Source organism: Elephantulus edwardii, unplaced genomic scaffold (genome assembly GCF_000299155.1).
Source record: "Elephantulus edwardii isolate Elephantulus edwardi_28Jun2011 unplaced genomic scaffold, EleEdw1.0 scaffold00253, whole genome shotgun sequence".
Classification (NCBI taxonomy): Eukaryota; Metazoa; Chordata; class Mammalia; order Macroscelidea; family Macroscelididae; genus Elephantulus; species Elephantulus edwardii.
The window spans coordinates 2,425,667-2,440,352 of NW_006400003.1; the positions used below are offsets into that span (position 1 = coordinate 2,425,667).

The following is a 14,686-nucleotide window of genomic DNA, read 5'->3' on the forward strand; positions in this document are numbered from 1 at the left end:
GCATCCACTCTCCTTCTGTCCTCCGTAGTCATTGTCCAACTCTCTGATGCATAACAAGCGATTGCAAAGACCATGGCCTGTATCAGGCACACCTTAGTCTCCAGAGGGACACTGTTGCTCCTGAGTACTTTAGAGAGGTCCCTAACAGCGGACTTTCCCATGGCGATACGCTTTTTTATTTCCTGACTGCTGGTGCCAAGAGTGTTGACTGTGGAGCTGAGCAAACTGAAGCAGTTCATAGTATATTCAATACTCTTCTCCAACACCACAGCTCGAAGGCATCAATTCTGCTTCTGTCCTCCCTAGTCATTGTCCAACTCTCTGACACATAGCAAGTGACTGCAAAGACTATGGCCTGTATCAGGTGCACCTTAGTCTCCAGAATGACACCATTGCTCTACAGTACCTTGCAGAGGTCCCTAACAACAGACTTTACCACTGCAGCTGCTGGTGCCAAGAGTGATGACTGTAGAGAGCTATTTAAGAGCTCTTTAAATTTAAAGTAAGAAAACTAAGTTGTAACAATTTTAAAAGTGGTGGGGAAGGGAACTATAAGAAGGGCAGTATTTTCATGGATGGCGTGATGAAAGAGAAAACAGCATGCACCTGAAAATGTTAAAGATACAGCATGGGCATATCTTTATAAAATGTTAGATGACAAAAACTGTGCATCTAACTTAAATTTAGTATTTATTCTGACATCAGAAAATTTTCTATCAACACAGACAAGAAATAGTAGGAAAAGGAAGACAAAATAATATATTACTAAATACTGGAAGAAACTTATTTGAGTAAAGAAGTGCCATTTTAATAAAATAAACTTAATAATTAACATTTCTCTACACTTGTAAAGGTAATCTGTGACTAAACTTTAAACTGTGAAATTTGAGGGGAAACACTGCAAGTTATATTAATTTAAGTAAAATAATATGTATGTCAAGAGTAAAATCTAAAAGGCTACTTTTTACTATAATCCATTTAACACTCTTTCAGCAACCAAAAATTGAGAACAAATAAAATTACTTCTTAGACTCCTGGAAAATGATATGAAGCTGAGAGTATTAAATAAGCCCTGGGTTCTGCCCTTGAGGTTGTAATATAATAAAAGGCAGGCCATTACTGAGGTGGGAAGACTTCTGCCATTGTGGAAGCTTATTAGGAAAAATTTGAGTTTTAAAAAGTTTACACAGTTGTCGTTTCTAAAAGCATACTTGTAAAATGAAGCAATAAAATATGTATAAGTTATTCACTGCTTACCATTAACAATCACAATGATATCTCGGAAGTCAATTTCTCCCCGAGCCTCCACTCTTCCTTCACACCTGTATATCCCTTCATCACTCTTATTGATGTTGAGAATCTGCAGGTTATTGTTTGCTAGCATAGCAAACCGGGCTGAAAAGTAAGCAAAGGGGAGGAAATTAATGTAAGTAATTGAAGGCAGAGTCCAGTGTGCTCTAAATTGCTAAAAGTTAAAATATGACACTTGTCTGACACTATGAAAGTTTTCGTCAATAAACAAAATTCAAATTTGAAAGTAAAATGTAATTTCATGACTTCAGTTTTTCTACTCCACACTGCCTGGTTACATCATTTTTTTTTTTCACCCCCTAAGATACATTTGAGACTTTATTTCCACATAAAATGGCTAGGCTATTATTTTCCCCTTGATATTCTGAATACAGAAATCATACACAAAAGAACAATGCACAGAGATTAGATATTGCAGACATAAAAATGTTGTGACTGCAAATATGTAGCAACTTGGCAATGCAAATGAGTTTGAAAATTTTGGAAGGGTTTTCCTTGTAAGATAATTAAACTAATACTTTTGCATACCCTGTGGTGGCAGTTAAATGACTCAATAATATTCAAGTCACATAAAGAACATACAAAATGGTAATTTTTCAAATTTTATAGAGGAGGATTATTTTTAGTAAATACAAGATAATTCATTTTAGAAATGAATGCATTAGACTTTGTGAAATTTATTTCAAGATTCTATTTTGCATAGGTATGTGCACATGCATATAAATACAAACAAGCAGGTATAGAGGTTTAATCACTTCTTACTTAAAGTAAGAAGACAATCTAAGATAGTGGCCCAGACTGATAATATTCTTCAATAAGTAGCTGTAGTTTATTTTTATCCTAATTTTTCTGATACTGCTAAAAGAGTTTTCTTTTCTTATCAAATTAAGGTTCTCTTAAGTCTAATCCTACTTTGAAATGTGTTTTACAAAATACATTCTCTACCCCATAAGATCTGTAACTAACTCCAAACATCAACTATTTGCTACATATTAAAATAGCATTGGAAATGCATCGCTAGCTAAGAAATACACAATTACCACATTTATAACTGTTGTGCAAGGTGTTTGAAGCTTTTATTGAGTCAGATACTGATGCATGATTTAAGCAATTCATCTCTGTGAGCTCTAACATTCCAAGATACTTCTTAGATCATTTTCAGGGTTTACTGTTTTTCTCTATCTGCTCACTTGCTAAAGAGGTTAGGACATTCACTGCATCTACATTCATCTTAAGCAGAAACAAAGAACTATTTTCTCGGGTCACTGAATACAAAAGCAGTGTAGAGTCTTGACTACTACCAACTGAAATTTGCATGAATGAAAAAGAAACTGCTATGACCCTAGGCCATTCAGAGGCTGGGGTTTACTCGCTTTATTAATTCCTTAAAGTGAGACTTAGAGGTTTGGGTTAGAACTTAAACAGGGGAATCATCATAGTATATTGTTGTTGTTGTTGTTGTGTACTAATGAACTGATAGAGACTCATGATATATGATAAAGTAGAAATACCCCATAGGCTTTCCAATGAAAAAAAAATCAAAATGGATGTCAGGAGGGATTATGAAAATTGCATTAGAGCATCAAGAAGCCAAAATAAAAGGAAAATGATGAAGTAAAAGAGTTGAATAGAAAATTTCAAAGGGAACCTCGAGAAGATAAAGCAAAATATTATAACAAAATATGTAAAGAACTGGAGTAAGAGAATTTAAAAAGGGAAAAACTCTCTGGGAATTTCTAAAGCTGAAAGAACTGAACAAAAATATTCTAAGCTTGAGTCAAAATACTGAAAAGTTGCTATGGGTACAATCTTGAATGACCCAGAAAGCATTATGTCTGAAAAGAGAGAAAAGAAGACATCTCTCTGAAAGCGCCGGAGGGAGGAGGGAGTGAGAATACCAAAGCTCCTCAGCCGTCCAGAGTATAAAGCAGATCAGGATCCGCAGCCCATCCCCATGGTTCCAGCAGAGGTTCTTTTATTTATTGATGACTCACAGTTAGGGCCTCAACAGTGGGGTATACTAGGGAAGGAAGCTGGAGAGTGGGAGGAAACGAATATCACCCAAAATAAGTCCAGATTTTAACCAAACTGTTCCAAGGCACAATTCTTAGTTAGTTCAGGCTCTGGTTTCAATTCAACAAGAAACTTTTCTTTCATCATCAAAGGCAAGAACAGCAATATTCTTTAACTATGTGGCCTGCACGAATGCAAGAAGCATTAGGTCACATCTTGCCACCATTTCTCCACAGCAACATCACATTCTCTCCACCATCAAGGTCTTGCTATCACCACATTCTTGCTGCCACAAGCCTTGCTTGCCTCAAGTCTTGCCTCAAGCCTTTCTTGCCTCAAGTTTTGGTTGTTTAGTGTGGGAAGCATTCTTCCACCTATCCTAGTCCCATAGCTCATGCTGATTTGCATCACCAAGTGCATGCAGTTAACTTAGCTAGAGGTCAGATGGGCTAACAAAGGGCTAAAAAAAGCCAACCTTTAGTCTAACACCACATATCAATAAAAGATAGAGGGAATACATATCACTGCTATATCAAAAAATAATTTGTTGACACTGAAAAATTCAGGAAGTATCGTAAGAACAAAAGCCAATGGCACTGAAGGAAAATGTTCAAGCTGCAACTGAAGGCATTATTAAAAAAAAAAAAAAGCTCTCAGGAATTGATACGAATCGACTTGTTTCAACTAACAGATGCAGTCTTGGATGTTCTAATCAATTTATACCAGGAAATTAGGAAGCAACCTACCTGGCTGACAGACTGAAAGAGATCCCTATTTGTCCCCCTTTCCAAGAAAGATGATTCGATAGAATGTGGAAATTACCTAACAATATTATTAATATCTTATGCAAGTAAAATATTGTTTAAAATTATTAAAAAACGGGCTAGAACAGTAAATTGACAGGGAACTACCAAAAGTTAAAGTTGAGTTTAGAAGAGGCCAGTGGCATCAGGGATATCATTACTGATGTCAATAGGATGTTGGCTGAAAGCAGAGAATACCAGAAGAATGTCTATTTGTGTTTCATAGACTATACAAAACATTTGACTAAGTGAATGATAACAAATTATGGCTACAATGAAAAGAATGGGAAACCCAGAATACTTCATTATGCTAATATGAAATCTATATCTAGAAGGGAACACTGAATGGTTTAAAATCAGGAAGGGTGAGCAGCAGGGTTATATCTTTTCTCCATATCTATTAAATCTGTAAACTGAGAAAATAATTCATGAAGCTGAATTCTATGGATAAGAATGTGGCATCAAGATCAGAGGAAGATTCATCAATAACCTGCATTATGCGGATGACACAACTTGTTTGCTGAAAGTGAGGAGGCTATAGATTGTGCTGTAGAAGTTCAAAGACTACACACTTCATATGGGTACATCTCAACATCAAGAAAACAAAGGTCTTTATCACAGGACCAATAATCAACATTATGATTTCATCTTGCTTGAACCAACAACCAGCAGTCAGGCTGAAGAAAACATATTGCATTGGGGAAATCTGCTGGAGGGAATTTCTTCAAAAGTCTGAAGAGCAATGATGTGCATTTGAAGATTAAGGTGTGTCCGACTCCGGCCATGGTCTCCTCAGTCACTCGCTATATGTCTCAAAACTGTACAATAAGAAAGAATGACAGAAGAAGAATTGATGCCTTTGGATTGAGTTGGAGAAAGTGCTGAAGATTTCATGGACTGTCGAAAGAATAAACAGAAATGTCTTGGAAAAAGTGCAGCCAGAGTGCTTCTTGGAGGCAAATATGGTAAAGCTTTATCTTTCATAATTTGGGCATGCAGTTAGATGAGGCTATTCCTTGGATAGGGACATCCTGCTTGGACAGATGGAGAGTGAGTGAAAGAAAGAAAACCCCCAATGAGATGGATTGACAGAGTGATGTCAGCAATGGTCTCTAGTGTTTCAGAGCTGATGAAGTTGGTATGGGATAGGGCAGGGTTCAGATCAGCTACTCACAGGTAGCTATGAGTCACAGTTGAATTAATGACACTTAAGAACAACAACAACAACAACAACAATCATTACGGGAATAGATCACCAGATCTTTTTTTTCCTGCCGAGTATCTGGTATTTTTAACCACTAGTTGACAGATGAGCCCATAAAACTTGTGACACCAGCTATTCCACTACTTGCAATATACCCTGAGAATATGAGAACTGAGATACAAACTGAGATTTGTACTCCAATGTTCATAGTAGCATTAGTCACCATCACAAGAACATGGAAACAGCAAAAAGGTCAAACCACAAACAAATGGATTGAAAAATGATGGTATATTCACACAATGGAATATTTTGCAGCACACAGGAGCAATGATTTTGTACATTATTACCTAACTTGGAGGGGACTGGTGAGCATTATGATAAGTGAACTTAGTCCCACAAGGATAAACATTGCATAAAGCCATTATTGTAGAATGAGTATAAGGATCCAGGAGAGAGGGAAAAGGCTGGAAGCAGAGGGATGACGATGTGCAGGGAGAGGGAGGGTTAACCATGGGGTTGTACAATTTGGTGAGGGAAATAGAAATTGTTCTTGAAAACAATGTACTCAAATTTTATAAATAAACTATTAAAAAATGAAAACAAAACAAAACAAAAAATCCTCAAACTTGTGACACTAGATTATAGACTATCACTAAAAAATTTAAGGACATGGTTACATATAATATAATTGCTAAATGCATTCTTTCTCTCACTGTGTGTCTTTGCTGTCAATTATGAACCATTTCATATTTGTCCCTTAATTGGGTTTCCAATGCTATAAATTACCTGGGAGGAAACTGTCCATCTTTCCCTTATGGACCCCCCCCTTTTTAAAAATTTTGCTTACAAAGTTTGGTACGCATTGTATTCCACACTATTCTTCATTCACACTGTGTTTCATACAATCATTCTCAGGCATCATGGCTCATAAAATCAATCACCATTGGACCTTGAACACAATTACCCTGTCTTTACACCTGGATCCTTTCTCTTTCCTCATCCCCTTCCTCCACCCACCAGACTGTGCAACCCTGTGGTTTTAGTCCCCCTACCTATCCTCACCCCTCTGCCCTCCTTGAGTTCCTATCCTTCTATTTATAATGATTTTACACAGCATTTGTCCTTATGAGACTGTATTAGTTCATTCAGGATAATGTTCTCCAGCCTCTCCTAAGTTACACAGTATTTTTTAAAAGTGTTACCTTCTGAATGCTGCATAGTACTCCATTGTGTGGATATACCACAATTTCTCAATCCATTAAGTTATAACTGGATATTTGGACTGTTTCTATGTTATTGGGTGAATACACCACCATTTCTCAATTCATTAGTTTGTTATTGGATATTTGGGCTGTTTCTGTGTTCTTGAGCTGGTGAATAATGGATAAAATTAATGAATGGAACTTTATGAAGATTAAATAGCTGTACTCATTGAAAAAAAAAAAAAACAAACCTTTTCCAACAGGGTGAAAAGAAAAAACCTTTTCCAACAGGATGAAAAGAAAGCCTATTGACTGGGAACATTTGGCAGTAGCATCTCAGACAAGGATCTCAAAATAAAAGTTTACAGAATACTCCTGGGCCTCCAGAAAAACAAAACAACAAAAACAACAAGCAAAACAAACAAACAAAACCCAAACACTGATAAACCAATTATAAAATGGGCAAAAGACATGTAAAGACTTCACAAAGGAAGACATTCAGGTGTTCAAGAGACACATGAAGAAATGCTCAAATCACTGGCAATAAGAGAGATGAAAACAAAAACCATAATAAGATATCATCTTATCCCAATAGGAGTAGCAAAGTTTAGTAGGACAGTAAGCAATAAAATTTGGAGAGGATGTGGAGATTTTGGGACTCTCATATGCTGTTGGTGGGATAATAAAATGGTTCAACTACTTTGGAAGACGCTTTGGTGTTTCCTCAAAAAGTTGAACATGAAACTGTATAACTCAGCTACTCCACTATGAGAAGCCTCTTGTAGATTTGATCCATCTGAAAGGAGGAGAGTTTTGGTTAAAAGGACAACCAGAGCTCCCTAAATGACTTATGAGAATAAAAAAAGTGACAGATTCTGAGGCTACCTAATAGAAAAAATACTGATTGTAAAGTTATAGTCATATGTTTTTCAGTCCAGGAGCTCTAAACTTAACGTTCATGACTTCTCTTCATTAACCTAAAAAAGAGATTTAATTTTTTTTCTCCTTGTATATTAAAGTACAAACATATATTTTTAATGGAACATTTGAGAAAAAGAAGACAATCTAGAAGAAATTTTTAAACATAATTCATCAAAACTGTGAGTCCGAAATGAATAATTTTTCAAATCCAATGCCAACTTTCTTGTAAGTGGAAGTTGGAATGAGAAGTATTACTGAATGGAAAAATGTACATTAGAGATGTACTTAATCATATCTAGATCGTATTACATTTTCTTACTAAAAAACTTATCTTACTAAAATATATGTCATGCTTTAAGATACATTTCAGTGTTAATTAAGGGGAAGCACTGAATCCACTAAACACATATTTTGAGAAATTTATTAGTGTTTCTTCTAATTGTAAAATTTTCTATTTCAGATTAACACCTTCATATATTATTTTTACTCTATGTAATAAAACTCTCAGAGCATCATGAGGACATAAGTTACCCACTAAATCTTTATTTATATATGTGTGTGTGTGTATATATTACATGTCTTTACATAAACATATAATAAATAATAGATATTTTTACAGAAAGCAAGTTTCTCACATGAACAATATGAAAATGTGAGTCAAATTCTAAATGAGCATGTAAGTCCATGGACTGATGTCAGAAAACTATCAAGCCTAAAGATAGGATTTCTAAGAATGTCTAGGAAACATGAAGAGAAACCTCTGTTTAATCCATTATAATCTATTCATCTTTCATATTTTTCCCAAGGAGTCATTTATAGATTCAAATAATCAGAAAAATGTGTCCTTTAAGTTAGAAGCTCAACTCTCTACACCAGACACTAGAACTTCTTCCACTATCCACTGAAAACCTCACACACACACACACACACACACACACACAACACACACACACAAAACAAACAAAAAAAACACACAAGAAAAACAAAACAAAACAATGCAAAAAACCAGTCTATTGCCATCGAGTTTATAGTGACTCATAGCAAATCTACGGGACAGAGAAGAATGGCCCTATGAGGCTTCCTAAATTTTGATCTTTGGGGAAACCTGCAACATCTTTCTCCTGTGTATTGGATGGCTGGTTTGATTCAGTTTTCTCTTACTTAGCAGTAAGGTATTAAATCAATGCTTCAGTATAGAGCTCCATCTAACTATGTTATTATGCTCAGGTATTTAAAAATAGCAAACTAACCTATCATTACTGAAATCGCAATGTATTGTATTTTAGCAAGCATGTGCTATGTAAATACAACTGAAAAACTCAGTCATTGCTGAGTTCAAACCAACTCATACCTAAACCTCCAACTGTTTTCCCAAGGTTTCCAGTCATATAGGAAGAGACTGCCAATTTTTCTTCCATGGAACTAGTGATGGATTCAGTTCATCAGAGAAGCATGGTTTTTGGGTTAGCACAACTTTCCACTGACTTAACCACTGTTGTCGTTGTTGATTGCCTTGAGTCAAGAAGGACTTAGAGTGATCCTATGAACAAAAGACCTGAAGTCCCTCTACAACTATCAACACTTAACCACTTGAGCTCCCTAAGTGAACAGACATAAGAAATACTTAAGTAATAAGTATTTCTTGCTCTCAATTGCACATGAAAATAGCTTCATTGTTGTAATTACAAACATAAATGAAATCAGATAATACTGAATTAGCATCTGCTTTGCTTCTTCAAGCAAGTTATTTTCTCAATTCTCTTGTGTTTTCATTCTGTACCAGCTCAATAATTGTCAGTAATTTATGTTGTTGTTGTTTTTATGTGCCATCAAGTCGCTTGCGACTCATAGTGACCCTATGTACAAGAGCTCTAAATGCTGTGCTATCCTGTGCCAACCTAGCCATCTCAAATGCACCTATTCCCACCGCTCCAGTCACAGAATCGATCCATCTCACTAAAGGTCTTCCTCTCCTTCGCTTCCCCTCCACTCTGCCAAACATGATGTCCCTTTCCAAGGACCAGTCCCTCCTTGCAATATGCCCAAAATATGTCAGATGAAGCTTCAGAATCCTTGACTCCAGGGAACACTCTGGCTTCACCCTCTCCAGGACAAACCTGTTTGTTCTCCTAGCAGTCCATGGTATATTCAACACTCTTCTCCAGCACCAAAGCTCAAAGGCATCAATCCTCTTTCTATCAGCCCTATTCACTTTCCAACTCTCTGATGCATAGCACATAACTGCGAAGACTATAGCCCGGATCAGGCGCACCTTAGTCTCCAGCCTGACATCGTTGCTCTTCAGTACTCTTGAGAGGTCCCTCACCGCCGACTTTCCCAATGCAATTCGTCTCCTGATTTCCTGGCTACTGTTACCAAAAGCGTTGACTGTGGAGCCAAGTAAATTAAAACTGTTAACTATCTCAATCTCTTCACCATCCATGCTGATGGTGTCAATTGGCCCAGTGGTTAGAATCTTTGTTTTCTTGACATTTAGCTTCAGTCCATATAGGAGGCTGTAGTCCTTGATCTTCTGCAGCAAGCGCCTCAGGTCCTCCTCAGTTTCAGCAAGCAGGGTTGTGTCATCTGCATAACGCAGGCTGTTGATGATTCTTCCACCAAAAACCATCTATTTTGATGACCCTTTTTTTCCTTCTAAACTGACCATTTGTGGTTTGAAACAATCTAAATAACAGGTAAAAAAATAAGCCTTCTTAGAAGTACTTGAAGTGTTTTATTTTAAATATCAATCTTGGGGTGTCTAAGGTTTAGGCAGAAATATTCATCTGAAGTTTCTCATTTGCTACTGTCTAATTTTGTAAATGTCTTAAATTGGAATTATTTTCCTCAGGCACATTTCATGACTGATACTTAATTTCTTTATCTCTCTCAGTTTGCATATCTAGTCTACCTCATGTTTTATCACTTTGTCATTACTCTTAGTTTCCTTCTCCTCCAGCAACAACCTCAACTCTTTTCTGAGAAGAGGAAAGTTTGTCTTAACTATTACCCAGTACATTCTCCTCACTATAGTTCTAATATCCTTCAAAAATACATAAGGCCAAAATACACCAGTCCAAGTAATTCATGTGATTAGGATATTTAATAGACCATCCTTTTTAATATCCATTAGGTTGGTTCAAATCAAGCAACAGCTTTGGGGAAGAAACACAGCCTACTATGTGATTTATGGGAGCTCCAGTGGCCTCGTAGCAAGAAGCTACACTGCAATCCAGAAAGTACATGGTTCGAGGCTGTTTGGGAAAAGGATGGACAATCTCCTCCCATGTCATTAACTGCCTCTGAAAACCTGCCAGAGGGTCACCTATGGGTTAGTTATGACTCTATGGTATACAATAACAACAACATGTGATTTACAGACTTTGAAAAGAAAAAAAAAAGAAAGAAAATGCACTAAAGGATCAATTATGTGTAAATGACAACTCAACAACAATAAGTAGATCTTTGTTTTGGTTTGGTTTCTGGATTTTTGTTGTTGTTGTTGTTTTGAGAGAACTGCTTAATTTGAGTCCATGTTGAATCCGCTAAGCCTTTCTCTCTAGCTTTATTTCTTTGTTATTATTACAGGTCTCCATATCTTTTCAATCTATAAACAGAACAGATTATCTAGGAGGCTGAGCTCTATGAAGAGAAGTGTGGCATCAGGATTGGAGGTAGATTAATGAACAATCTGTGTTAATGCAGATGACACAACCCTGCTTGCTGAAACTGAGAAGGACCTGAAGTGCTTGTTGCAGAGTGTCAAAGACTGCAGCCTTCAATATGGATTGAAGCTCAACATCAGTAAAACAAAGATTCTCACCACTGGGCCAACTGACAGCATCATGATACAGTGGGGAGAGACTGAATTTGTTAACAGCTTCAGTTTGCTTGGCTTTACAATCAACATACTTGGTACCAGCAGCCAGGAAATTAAAAGACAAATTGCACTGGAAAAGTCTACTGTCAGAGACATCTCCAAAGTACTGAAGAGCAACGATGTCAGTCTGGAGACTAAGCTATACCTGATACAGGCCATGGTCTTTGTAATTACTTGCTATCCTGTAGAGATATGGGCAATGAGAAGGGATGATAGAAGAACTGATGCCTTTGAGCTGTGGTACTGGAGAAGAGTATTGAATATACCATGGACTACTAGAAGAACAAATAAGTTCATCCTGGAGAGGGTGAAGCCAGGCTGCTCCTTGCAGGCAAGGATTCTAAAGCTTCATCTGACACACTTTGGACATGTTTCAAGGAGGGATCAGTCTTTGGAGAGGGATGTCATGCTTTGGAGGTAGGAGGGACAGTACAGGAGAGGAAGACCCTCGATGAGATGGACTGATTTAGTCACTGAGGTATTGGGGATAGGTGTGTCGGAGACAATAAGATTGGCAAGGGATAGACCAGGTTTTAGGGCTTTTGTACTTAGGTTCGCCAAGAGTCACAGGTGACTAGGCACATAACAACAACATTACATGTCATCAAGTTGACTTAACTCATAGCGATTATAAATACAACAGCAATAAACACGACAGGGCCTGGTATATATTTATTCACAGTTCTAGTTATTACAAATCAAGCTTTTTAATGTGCCATCTTACTATGTTTCAACTTTGTGTTCTCTGTGAAAAACATTCTCACTTCCTGCTGGGGAGAGGGGGGAGTCCATCTCTTCTTGGTTAATCCCTCCTCTTATTTGTTGTTATGTGCTGTTGCATTGTCTTCAACTAATTGTTGTTGTTGATTTCCTTCAAGTCGAGCATGACTCATAGCGACTCTATGAACAAAAGGCTTCAAGTCCCTCTATAACTATTGACATTTATTAAATTTCATAGAGTTTCTGGAGGTATGTTATTTAGGAAGTGGATTCCACTTCTGCTTCCAAACCTGTCATAGTATGTTGTTGTTATGTGCCATGTGTAGCTGGTTATGTGCTATGTGTAGCTACCCTATGTACAGGAGCTCTGAACTGGCCCAAACCAGTCTCACTAACTCCGCAACACCAACCCCCATTGCCCCAGTTATTGTATCATTCCATTTCCTCTGGGGTTTCCCTCTCCTGTGTTGTCCAACCACCCTTCTGAGCATGATGTCCTTCTCCAAGGATTGATCTCTCCTGGCCATGTGCCCAAATTAAGTGAGGCAGAGCTTCAAAATCCTAGCCTCCAAGGAGCAACCTGGTTTCACCCTCTCCAAAACAGAATTATTTGTTTTCTTGGCAGTCCATGGTATGTTCAAAATTCTTCCCAGCACCAAAACTTGAAGGCTTCTATTCTTCTCTGTCATCCTTAGTCACTGTCCAACTCTCTGAAGCATAAAAAGTAATTGAGAAGATCATGGCCTGGATTAGGCGCACCTTTTATCTAGACTGTCATCGTTGCTCTTCAGCATTCTGGAGAGGTACATGACAGCAGATTTTCCCAATGCAATTCATCTTCTGATATCCAGACTGCTGGTTCCAAGATATTGATTGCGGAGCTGAGCAAGCTGTAACTGTTAACAACCTCAATCTCTTCTCCATCAAATGTAGTGCTGCCACTTGGCCCAGTGGTGAGAATCTTTGTCTTCTTGATGTTGAGCTTCAACCAATATTTTGACTAATAGCAACCCTAAATACAATTGTTCTGAACCCTGCAATATCGTGATATAGTCTCACTGACTCCAACACCCCTAATCTCATCTCACCAGTGATTATTCCAATCCATCTCATCCTGGATCTTCCTCTCCTGCACTGTCCCTCCACCCTTCCAAGCATGATGTCTTTCTCCAAGGACTGGTCCTTCCTGGCTACATGCCCAAAGAAAGTAAGTCAGAGCTTCAAAATCCTTGCATACATTGCAAAACTTAGTTTCACCCTTTCTACGACAGACTTACTTCGTCTCTTTGCTGTCTATGGTATATCCATGGTTTGAGAGTGCTTTTTATTTTAAAAAAGTAATTTTTTACTCTCCCGTGCACTAACTAGGTTAAGTACTCTTCCTTTATCATATTCTTGTAGTGTGTTTATCATAATTCTCAACTTATTTTGTTTTCACTAATTTAACTATTCATGTTTACCACTAAACTATAGGTATCTGAAAAGTGGACTGTTTGTTCTGGTGAATATTAAAGCTCTAATCTCTAGTACATAAGCTATTGTTTTTGTTGTTATGTACTGTCCAGGTAGAACGGCCCCTTAACTAGCCCTCCAATAGATTTTCAGAAGTAGTAAATCACATGTTGAGAGATCAGTTGGTCTAGTGGACAGGAAGTAATGCTACAAAGCCAAAGGTCGGTGACTTTAATCCTCAGCTCTCTGTTTTTAATTGGTTTTGGTCAAACATTCTTCTAGGTCATATATCCCTGGTCTATCCACTTGCTTTTCAGAGGTAATTAATAGTTGCTGTGAAGCTGAACACTGTGACACTGATGTGTCAAATGTGATAATGGTTACCAATGGTGGACAGTGTTTGGTGGAGCTCCCCAATTAAAATGAGCTTGGAAGCAGGAGTGGCATCCACCTCTAAAATAGCTTGCCTCCAGAAACCCTAAGAACCTGGAGAAAGGATGAAAGTTATACAAGTGTTGAGGTCTTTCATTCATAGAGTTGCTATAAGTATCCTACGATGTGATGGCAATTAACAACAACAACAACTGTAAATCACATGGAAAAAAATATACATCTTTCCCATGTGGAACACATCCCTTCTGGATGGCAACACAGCTCCTTATAACTAGAGCAGCAGTATTCTCTACAATACACTAGGTAGCATAATAACTACTATATGCAAAACACTCAATAGGTTTGGAGTACATTTTAAGAGTAGCTTACATATAGATACGGGAGCTCTTAGAGCTTAGTTGTATAGAGCTGTAATGCCAACCGAAGCCACAGGATTCACTAGGTGTCCCACATGAAAAAGATGAGCAATATCCTATGTGATTTGTTGTTGTTGTTATATGCTGTCAAGTCACCTGCAACTCATAGCAACCCTACATATAACATCTCTGAAGCCTGTCCTGTCCTGAGACAGTCTCACTGAGGCCGACACAACTGTTGCCTTAGTTACTATATCAATCCATCCCATCCAGGGTATTCTGCTCCTGGCTGTCCCTCCATCCTTCCAAGCATGATGTCCTCCTCTAATAATCGGTCCTTCCTGGCCATGTGACCAAAGTATGTGACACAGGGCTTCAAAGTCCTGGCCCCCAAGAAGAAACTTCCCTTTACCTTCTCTAAGACAGAGATA

At 37.7% G+C, this 14,686-nt stretch overlaps 1 protein-coding gene across 2 annotated transcripts in view; it reads right to left on the reverse strand.

Annotated features, from left to right (window-relative positions):
* NCAM2 (neural cell adhesion molecule 2) overlaps positions 1–14,686 on the reverse strand; it is a 781,544-nt gene that overhangs the window by 366,099 nt on the left and 400,759 nt on the right. For both annotated transcript variants that reach the window (XM_006899357.1, XM_006899358.1), the window contains one exon: positions 1,258–1,395. In XM_006899357.1, coding sequence (XP_006899419.1) covers positions 1,258–1,395 — 138 coding nt within the window. The remainder of the gene's footprint in view (positions 1–1,257; positions 1,396–14,686) is intronic.